Source organism: Acipenser ruthenus, chromosome 2, assembly GCF_902713425.1.
Source record: "Acipenser ruthenus chromosome 2, fAciRut3.2 maternal haplotype, whole genome shotgun sequence".
Classification (NCBI taxonomy): Eukaryota; Metazoa; Chordata; class Actinopteri; order Acipenseriformes; family Acipenseridae; genus Acipenser; species Acipenser ruthenus.
In genome coordinates this window covers 33,383,153-33,394,654 of record NC_081190.1, presented here as the reverse complement: position 1 = coordinate 33,394,654, position 11,502 = coordinate 33,383,153, and the positions used below count along the sequence as shown (strand labels likewise).

The 11,502-nt window shown below is 35.5% G+C and overlaps 1 protein-coding gene across 2 annotated transcripts in view; it reads right to left on the bottom strand.

Moving 5' to 3' along the window:
- Nucleotides 1-4,495: 4,495 nt before the first annotated feature.
- LOC117408654 (ciliary neurotrophic factor receptor subunit alpha-like) overlaps nucleotides 4,496-11,502 on the bottom strand; it is a 160,770-nt gene continuing 153,763 nt past the window's right edge. Inside the window, exons 8-9 of one of the 2 annotated variants that reach the window (XM_058994445.1) lie at nucleotides 9,150-9,273; nucleotides 4,496-5,939 (exon numbers count right to left, since the gene is read on the bottom strand). In XM_058994445.1, coding sequence (XP_058850428.1) covers nucleotide 5,939; nucleotides 9,150-9,273 — 125 coding nt within the window. In that variant the 3' untranslated portion in view covers nucleotides 4,496-5,938. The remainder of the gene's footprint in view (nucleotides 5,940-9,149; nucleotides 9,274-11,502) is intronic. The other variant, XM_058994454.1, reaches the window with a different exon arrangement.

Here is an 11,502-nt window from a genome sequence, read left to right as displayed (position 1 = left end):
ACAAAACTGTAAAAATGGAATTATTTTTTAATTTAAAACGAAAGTAACATATGTTTTCTCTCGCGTGTGTCACTCGGTGCAGCATTGAATCCAGGTTGAGCTGCAGCAGCCTGCAGCTTTGGAGTTTTCTGATCAAAATGTTTCTGCCGAAGCGCTGTGTCTAGCTTCAAGATGAAATCTCTCCAACTGATATTTCCCCCGGCGCATTTTTGTACAAAATGAAGGAATTGATGGCTGCCAGGTTCAGTAGAGATTACATCAGGCTTGTATATATATAAATAGAATATTGTAGGTTATATATATTATAATGGGCAGCAGTGTGGAGTAGTGGTTAGGGCTGTGTACTCTTGACCGGAGGGTCGTGGATTCAGTACTGGTGGGGGACGCTGCTTCTGTACCCTTGAGCAAGGTACTTTACCTAGATTGCTCCAGTAAAAACCCAACTGTGTAAATGGGTAATTGTATGTAAAAAAAATAATGTGTAAAAAATAATGTAATTTTATGTAAAAATAATGTGATATCTTGTAACAATAGTAAGTTGCCCTGGATAAGGGCGTCTGCTTAGAAATAAATAATAATTATACTATTCAACATAAAAACATGTACTGTAAAAGGCAGTCAAAATGATTGCTTTGGCAGTTACTTATTTTCGTGATCCTGCCTTTCAAACGCCATCAGGGTATTTAATACATGTATTTAGGAAAAGTCATAAATGGACAACCGCATAACTTTCAGAGACACAGAGTAATTTCAATTTGAAAACCTCAAACCATCAAACCATTTTAGTGTTGAGCATCTATTACATCTTAATGAACTATTTGTAAATTACACCTTAATATAAAGTGTTAAGCCCCTTTCATACTGGCATGCTTTACCAGGGTCAGGACCCGGTGTCATGCGGGTTGGCTACGCGATTTCACACTGCTTTTGATAAAGCAGGGTTGACCTGGGTGACAGACGCAAGTACGCAATGCACGTATCAATGCCCCGGAAGCAGCTTGTTATGGACGCTTCCATCCAAGCTTCTCTGGATTGAACCGTTAGCCCAAATGTTAATTCAAGCAAATGTTTCTTCATCCCTGCAGCAATCTGGCTCATGGTGTTTCTCATGGCTAAACAGAATAAACAGAAATGTTCCTTGCGGAAGTGAAACCTTCACGCAGGCGTGACTGTTTGTTATGTCGTCAGCTTCCGAATGGCCGAGTCAAAGCGTGAGGTGGATCGCTGGGACCCGGGTCAACCCGGGTATGACATAGGTACGTGGTTTCACACTACGTGGGATTGTGACCTGGGTAGCCAGAACCTGGATCGGGACCCAGGTAGGAGTGCCAGTGTGAAACTACCATGATGACAATATTTTCATTAACTCCACCACTTTCCTTGTAGCAACTTTGGAAAGGTATCAGATAATGAAACAGAAAATGGATGGCCACTGGCATTTTTTGCAGATAAATAGCTGCACAAACGGTATTTGTCAGCATTTTTGTTATGTGTTACTTTAAAAAAAACACACTAAGAATTACAATGTAAACCAAATATAAATCATGTTTTGGTTAGTGCCTTCATCAGTCTTTGACTAAACTGTGGTTTTTTCATAGTTCTTTTGTTTTTTTCCTCAGAGACCTGTATGAATTTTTTAGTGCTTGCAGTCATTTTTCAGGATCAGGGTCGGCGGTTTGTCATTTCTCAATAAGCCTACACCACAACCACAGCCTGGAGCTGCTCTGTGTTTGGTATTGCCTAAGAGATTATTTAAAATGTAAAAAAAGCAAATAAACAGAAAGGCTGGGTACAATGAAACTGGAATTTCCACAGAGTGTTTGCATTCAACAAATCTGATAATCATCGTATCACTCATTAAACATGTCTCGGACCATTTATGTTTTTGCTTTTTTATTTCAACATACATTCCCGATTCACACCGCCTAAATAATGCACAATCAACTCATATTGAAACCACATGAGTGTCTTCACTTTGTTCCCAATTTCATTTTCAAAGCATACATTATTCATTATTTCATTTTCAGACCTTACATTATTTATGTCAACTGACTGTAGTAAAAAAGTAGAAAATGGTGGATAGATTTTATAACTCTGCCTTAAACAAAAGAAGCACCAGGCATCTTTCAGGCACCTTCTATGAACTGCCTTAAACGCTAGTTTCACCAAGTAGCTCACATCGAGATTGTTAAGATGTTGTGGCTTGAACTAATCACATGGTGAAAATTGCTTAAAATTGCCACTCACTATACAACAAATTGCTTCAAAAGTTATCAGAAAAATGTTACCTGGTGTTTCACAGGCTTTAGAATGGATCTTATTCCTCACAATAGTGAAATAAGGCTGTTGATGGCAGCAGACACAAATACAGAAACCTTGATTAAACTGTGACCTTTGGAAGGTTGCAAATCACCACAGCTGAATATAGTTATAATGGGCTCAGCCCACTTTAGCATGCTCCGTAATCTCCTCAGGCCCCTTACTGCTATTTTATTGAGCTTGACGCAAGGCGTGCATAACTAAGCAATAAAATCAATTGAATGGAACCTGTGTGTTTTTCAAAGAACTCTGCTTCCTAATCTCTTTGCTTCCTGCAACATTAATTACCCTGTCAATTAGCAAAGGATCCATCACTCTCAGTGGGGGTTAATTAATCTGAATGAAGAATATAGAGTTGTTCATAAATCAGTGTTTCCTGGGGAGGCAGTTTGAGCTGAGGGCACTTTAAGGACTGTAGTGGCATACAGGGGATGTTGGTTTAAAAACCCAGCTCACAACTGATTCTAAACTGTTCTGACTATGAGGCTCAATTTAGAAAATAACCCAAGAAGCTGTTGGAAGGTACTGTATTAGCTGGAAAACCCAGTAGGCTATAATCAGAGGGGCAGTTGCCTCTTGTAAATAGCATTGTCAACATGGTGTACTGTATGTCTAAAAGTAATTTGGTATTGAAAACTGTTGTCAGAATTAAGAAAGTGAGAAATTAATATATACTTTTTTGAGGTCAAGTTTAAACAGGGTACCCTGTAATTGTTTTGGATTGCGTAGAGTTATTTCTAGAGGATACATAATAGGTCTCAGTGGTTAATCAGATTTTCCACCAGGTGAGGGAAGACTTAATAACTACAGTAACAAGTAGTGGAGCCACAATTTAGTTATATAACCCTTTACGCACAAGTGGATCAATCATCGAGTATTGCCATACACTAGAGTGGATTGAGATGTCATACTGTTTAGAAAATGCATTCTCTTCAACAGTGGGTGCATTACAGACCTTGGATTTCTGTTGTACAAACAACCTCTTCACAACAGTAAAGGTTATTTTTAACTCTAACATGAAGTAGCAAATAGCTTTATGTAGCCTATGAATTGTTATTAATCATATTTTTATTAATTTATCATGGGCAAACACCTGAATCACGTTGGTATGTTCACGTTTTGGTATACATTTATTTAATAACGTAATAGAACTATTGAATAATGGGGACCGTCAAACAGAGTAGCCAAAACCACATCCTTCACAGCAAGCCATTACATCAGCTGTCGTTTTTGTCTGCTCTCTGAAAACCCACAACCCAGGGCGATCAGAGTGTGCTCATAGCACTTTCAGAGACTGTTTCAGTAATGGATAGTCATTTTATGAATGCACAGTATTGAGAATTTTTCTCTCAACAGTATGACATCACAGTGAACCTAATACCTCCATCGTGAAATCTCCATGGTGCTCACTTTAGAACTATGTTAAGGTGTGCTGGTAGGCCAGAAAATATGTTATACCTGTGAAAGTCTCAAAATGAATAACAAATTCAACACATCCTTTGATTTGTTCTTATGTAAGTGTCACACCTGCAAAGATTATTATTATTATTATTAGTTTGTTTTTTCACTTTCATTATGAGTTTGAGATTGACATTATTATTATTATTACTTTATTATTTGATTTGTGCACGTTGCTGTGGATTTTTGTAATGTTTTATAAGCACTGTTTGCAGGTGGACTAATGGACTAATGAACCCCAGCTGAACAATTGACCATAATACTAATTATGGGCTGAGCTGCAAATTGGCTGCCGGTTATATATATAGTAACCCATTTGGCTGAACTGGGGTCAGAACACTGAAGGGAATGCACTGACTGGTAGCTGAGACACTGAGAGACGAGACGAGACGAGACGAGACGAGACGAGACCGGTAGAAACCAAAGGGAATCAACCTTGCAGAATATCTGCTACAAGCAACGCTGTTGCTGGACTGTTTAGCTGCTGACGTGAGTGCCTGGACCGATCCGTAGGCATGTGCTTGTGCTGTGCTGGCTGCGTTCTTATATTTGCGTTCTTATATTGTACCTGCAGTCACACAATTTCAAACACATTTCAAACACATTTAGCCTTGTGACATAAGATTAAGAAAAAATGAAAAACATGGGCTACCATGCACTTAATTGCACAAACTATTAGATCCATTATCCAGAGCATTAAATCAAACAAGCTCTCCAGTTTTCATGAAATGGACACATTTAATGAACAAACTTGCCTTTTATATACATCTATAAAAAATCCAGATACAACATGTTACAAGAATCTAAAGCTAATACATACATTATTAAATAATAAACTTTTCATGTTAAAGATACGTGTCATTGTTTACAAAATATGATCAGGGGACTTTAGCATTTATATGCTTGTAAAACTAAGCTTCTATATGTATATTTTCTTTAATAATAAACAAATACATAAATCACAACAATATTCCTCACATAACATAATTTTAACTTATGAAACCTGTAATGGGGAGGAAAAAAATAAGATAATGTTTGATTCATCTGTGAAGGAAATGGGAATAAGACTAGTCTCTACTCAGTTTCAAAGCAAAAGAGGCTGTGTACAGCTATGGTTTTGCATCACCCTATAGAATTTACTTTTGCTTCATAAAGTCGAATTAAACCTGCTGAATAACGTTACGTTAAAATATTGAATTACAAATTGCTTTGTAGTTTTCCTTATACTTAACGGAACACTGACACAAGTTGAAAAATGTGACATTTTTAAATCTAACATCGAATACTGTACTACTATTATGGCTTCCAGTAGATTTTTGTGATATAATTTTGTAGTTTCTTCGATTCCATGATGTTACATTACATATCTAAATTATATATATATATGTTAAAATTATGGGTCAATCCTAAAATTCTAGGTGATGCAAAACTTTTGGCCATAGCTGTATAAGCACCATATAATTACGTAATGGAAGGACCAACATACATTGCTTTTTTGTAAAAAAAAAAAAAAAAAAAAGAATTGCAGTCCGTGCCAGACATGTTAAACATGGTTTCACAACTTCTCTACGTTTGGATTATACTAATGGGGACTGATTGTTAAGTACAAAAAAATATTTCTTTTAAATATTCATGAGAAATACAAAGGTAAAACCCCACTCTCAAAAAATGTTACAGTCATGTTACCATGGACATAGCCAAGTTGGCAGTTGTTCTTCTAGTCAGGGGTTTGTCCTTACTACACAGGTTCAGGTTCTGGAAAGCAGAGCATTATGGGTAAGCAGTATCCATGTAAAGTCTTTGGCATGATGAGTTAGCTGTATGTAGCTGTTAGTGTTACTAACAAGTTACTTATTTTCAGATGTTTTCTTTTTCCAGAATGGTTGAACAGCAAAATTATAATCTTATCTCTCGTGATGAAGCAGATGTATGATGTCATTTCCTTTGTGGCTCCATAACGCTTTTGCTTCCCTGATAAGTTTAGTCCTGTGTCTACGTAGCTTGTCGGGTGTAATTTTGCTTCTATTTCTTTCAATTTTATTTTTGGAGTCCATTTTGAAGAAATTGAATAAAGTATTAATGCACGATATCCATTTAAACATGTGCAAAATAGAAATAGAAAACTTTTCTCAATTTATTCCACAGGAATGCAACACAGAAATCTGCAAAACAAAAAGAAAAGCCACATTTAGAAGGGTATAAAATATAAACCTATAAATGAATCTACATCTCTATCTCAAACCTGTAACCCTGCCTTCATGCTATTATGAGTCCCCTTTTGCAGGGGGTTAAATAATATAGAAGCCCCTAACACTGATATATATATATATATATATTAGCTCAAAGAGCCAGCTGCCCAATGTTTCGATATGTTGTACATATCTTTCTCAAGGGAACCTGTGTTTGAATCAAAACATTGGAGGTATTTATAGGTTTTTGACGGCATGACAACTACTTGTAAAATAATATATATATATATATATATATATATATATATATATATATATATATATATATATATATATATATTATTTTATAAAAAGGAATGTTAGAATGCTGCACGCTGATTGGTCAATCAGCGTTCCAAGCCGTGCCAATAGCCACCACAATGTCAGGATTAGGATCTATTCAGGAATAATGGCAAATCACTGAACCTGTGCTAACCACCTATCATTACGCCATGCAACATCAAAGAAAGTACCTGTCAAAAAACCTTGTTGTCATACAAGATACTGAAGACATCACTTTTGAACTGTTTGCACCCATGACAATTGAAGAATTTCTGGTTACAGAAAGAAGTTGCATCGATTCATAAAAACAACTCTCCCAAAACTGAAGAAATGAAAAAGTTAACCCGTCATGCTGAGGTACAAAATTGTAGCATTGATATGCTAGAAAAAAACTGAAATTAAATTAATATCACTAAACAAACAAATTGGGCAGCTACAACCTTTAATGACAGGCTTTCTGAAAAAAATATACAGGTAACTACAGACCAATAAGCCTGACTTATATTATATGTAAACTTAAGGAAACTATAATATGATGCAACATGGAAAATTACCTATTTGGTAACAGTATCCTGGGAGACAGTCTTTAGGAAAGGGAGATCGTGTCTAACTAACCTGCTTGATTTTTTAAATTGCAAAGCATATGGTTTATTTAGATTTGCAGAATGCTTTTGACAAACTGAGCGCAGTAGGAATTCAAAGAAATGCATGCACATGGATTAGGGAGTGGTTATCAAGTAGAAAACAGAAAGTACTGATTAGAGGAAAAAACTCAAAATGGAGCAAGGTAACCAGTAGAGTAATTTAAAATCAAACCGCGCAAGTGCTGGCTATTTCTTTTTGACTTGCTGTATTTTTAAAAGTAGTTCACCTCTATTGGACAGTAAATACTAAACAAAGACACAATTAGTTCAAATTAATTTTATTATCCACCAAACCAGCCAATCAATACTTTGCATCGACGAAAGCAACCAATCCTGTACCTGCATCTGCGGAGAGCCAATCACAGACTGTCGGCTCTACTGCAGCACAGACACAGCATCTTTCAACAACAACAAAGCGAGACGCGGACAGTTCAGTAATATTACTCTATTCATATATACGATAGATTCAGGAGAAAAAGGCTTTGTTCTGAAGGTAGAAACATGGTGAGGAGGCATTTTAGAGTGGTATTTAATGAGAGACTGTATTGGTAGTTCAGACTCCATCGGACACGGAATGTTCAATAATTTCTCTGTACATTTCTCAGGCAATGTCCAGATTATAATAGGGGTTTTAAACCCTAACAAGTTAATAATAATAATAATAATAATAATAATAATAATAATAATAATAATAATAATAATAATAATAATAATAATAAAACGATTTACTAAATAAAAATTCATTGTTTTTCTCTTCTTTGTTTTTTATTTAGAAAATGTTTGGGACTATTTTCTTAGAGCGTCTTTACTCAGCGGAAAGCTACCCGACTAATCAGTAGAAGTTCAAGGTAAATCTAGGTGTTTTTTTTTTAAAGAAAACAATGGTAAAAATAATTTTCTAATAGCGATAGTGCCTTCTCGATGATGGCTCTACCATGTGATAGTTGACCTTGACTTTCGTTAGCGCCCTTGCCTTCGGCTTGAGACGCATAACTCCCGTCACAGTCAATATCACACAGTAGAGCCATCAAGGCACCATCTCTTAAAGAATAATAGCACTACACAAAATGCTATGGTGCTGAATCTTTAGCACTGTAAGAGTTCAATGTTATGCTATCAGTCCCTGACTGAGATCTATAGAGTTCCTGCTGGTTATATAAATCTAGTCCAACAAATCTGTACTGATTGAGAAAGTCTTCTTGCATCTGCTGGGAGTTTTCTAAAGCTATACCAATGCAGCCAACATTATTACTCCACGTGAACAGTATGCTTCAGTACACAGAGCATTTGCAAGTTAAGTGTACACTAAGGGCCAGAATCCCAAAGCGTTTTACTCCACAAAACACTGATTACTTCTTAATTCTAAACCTAATAAGAAACAATGTCTTAATAATTAAAAAAAATGTATTAGTTGTTTATTTTTTAAAAGAATCATTATACTGTGTTAATTAAGCTTTTGGTATCTATTCCTAAGTGTCATGATCGCTGTGGCCAAGTACAATGGAAATAAGTACTGTATTTAATTAATGTATTTACCAGGCTTAGCTCTAAGAGATGATATCAATGAATTGCATTGACTTGTAAGCACATTACACACCAATTATTAGCTCATTTGTTGATGTCCTCTTTCCAGTTAAGTTTAATGTCTGGTGAATTAGTAAGGAAAGCCCCGAGGATATTATGACAAGAGCTATACTTTGTTTTTAGATTTAATTGTAGCTAACATTTTGTTTAGCAAACATGTATTTACATTTTAAATCATGCTATCTGGTACAATAGGTTAAAGTAATCTCTGTTTGCAAGCCATGTTTTTAGACTGTTGCACTCATTTCATCTGGAGGGTAAAATTGTCCCCAGACCCTTCTTTCCTGTCAATAACCAATCAGCTGGCTTTTCCTATTGACTGACATATTTTCAGCCAGTAACATGGTTTGACCTCACAGATACTGCTAGAGTGAAAGTAAGTAAGCAGAAACAGACTTCCTGGAAGTTAAGGCAAAAAATAAGGAAAGTCCTTTAACTTAAAATAGTTCCAGATGTTTTTTAAGATGAAAATACAAGTTTGTAAAAGCAAGTGTTTATTTATAAACCTACACATTTGAGACATATGTAGCTAATGGAAGTGTAAAATGGGTTAGAGTTATGCAATTATTTTCTTAGTTACAATTACTTGAACCACCAATGGATGCATAAAAATGTCTTAAAATCATGTACAGACCAGATAAACAAGACAAGGACAGAAGCTATGAAGAGGTTCGCTGACCAAGTCAGTACAGAGCTGCCTCCCATCGCGGCGCTCAGCTGAGGCTTCGCTGATGGTGGAGCTGGGGATGGACTGGTTTCTAGAAGAAAAAAGATAACGTTTTGTTAGGTATTTCATTTTTTCACCAACAATAATTAGTTCTCATGACATTAAAGTAGTTGTAGCAAACAAAATATTTCCATAAATCACACCAGTCTTTTGCTTCCCTTTGGTCCTAAATTTGCAGTTTTGAAAGAAACATTTATAGCAAACATTTCTTTTCATTTTAAAACATGGTATCTGGTACCACCAGGTAAAGGACATCTCTGTTTTCATGCCTTGCATACAGGTAGTGTTGCACTTCCTTGTTCATTTGGGTAGGGCATTATTATCCCTACAATTTAAAGCCTTCTTTCCTTTAATTTACTAACAAGCTGCTTCCTCTATTGACTGACATACTTTGCTGCCAGTAACATGCTTTTCCCAGAAGACACTGCTGAGGTGAAGTGATCTAGGAAGTGAAACAGTAACAAATTCCATGAAAATAGGTCAAGAAAATTGAAAACTTTATTTAACCCAGTGCATATTTAATGTTTTAAAATGGAAATACGTGTGTGCTGTGTTTCTTTCAGAAGTGCACATTTGAGACTTCTATACAATAGCAAATAGAAGTGCACAACAAGTAAAATTTATTGAGTTATTTTGTTAATGACAACCATTTTAACCGTGCATTTTCCAAAGCTTTACAGTAACTCATGGATTATTTTAAGGAGGCTTTTTATGTACATCAGAGTTAATTTAATCCATTAAAACAGATTTAAAGACCTCAGGTTATGCCTCATCCAAAAGACATCACATCCAGCACAGCACCCCTAAATGTGTATCCTGGGTCATTGGCAATAGTAATTGGATACAGGGGAGAGTGCTTCCTGCAGAGCCACCAACACCACCTGATACAATGCAACACCTGGTGTTTATTTGAGGCTCTCCCATCTAACTACTTGGCCAGGACCAGCTTTGCTTAGCTTCGAGATCTGACAGAATCAGGCTCCAATATGATAACTTTGACGCATTTTACAATGAGTTTAATGAGCTACTCCTGAGCTGAGGTTGCAGGTGCACAAAGCTGGGCACACAAAACAATACACCACATTCTACTTGTAACATATTCTAGTGGTACAAAAGCTACTGTACACATTACAGTGTGCATCCTGATCCTAATAGTAAACCTTGCATATTTATTAGTAGAATTTTTATTTTTTTGTTGTTGTCATGAAATGACAAACTAATTAGAATTTGACTCCAGACTTTTCACTGGAAATTAACATTAATTATACAGGATACATTTGTATTTAAAATCTTTTACCAAAAGAATACCTTCCATTTTAACATATAACAACTTGACTATTCTCTATCTGTGGGCACACGTAATTCATTAATCCATCTGCGCCTCTGTACTCAGTTTAGCAATCTGTGCATTGGAATCCACCATCATTACTACCCTTACTGTGTGTCTTCAAAACATCCTTCCAGTGAGGAAGCTCAATATTTAAGGAAGAAACCTGATGCCATCTCTCAGGTTGAAAGAGCACATCGGTCGTAGGATGTTTCTCCTAATAACAACCAACATATACATCGCTTACTCTGTTGTTAATGTAGTGTAACTCTGAACATTGCAGTTTAGCATTTTTATTCTTTATCATTAACCATATATGAACATTAGGCTGAGATGACAAAGCTGTAATTATAATGGGTTTTTTATAGTTTTTCAATAAAAACTACTTGTAAAACTTAAAAATCGAAGATGTTTTTCATATTTACATATTTTGTTGCCATCATGCATCAATGGACTCACTATTCATGTTGAGTGTATATATTATTTGATAAAATAATGACACTTTACTAGTTGGTATTAAATAATAAAATGAAAATGCCCATTTGATGTCTGTGAGAAGGTAGCATGTTTGCTGTGGAATTTCATGAGCTTGTGTCTTAAGTTATAGATGTGTCTAGGACTAACATAGAAGCTACTATCTGTTACACTTGATATATGGTGATTAAAGATGCTGATATTTTTTTTATCATGTCAACAATTTAAATATGAAAACCTATATGAGAAGAATATTTCATGCTCTTTTACATTTTTAATAGTGAAGTTCTGTCGATAGGATCTGTAAATCCCTTTTAATACTATGTTGATTCTGTGGATCATTAATTTTAGGCAATTTTACAATGTACATCTACAGGTAATTGCTGATGTGCTGTAAACCACACAATCTAGCAGTTAAGGTAGCACAATGATTTACAGTTTTATATTTAAATAAAACAA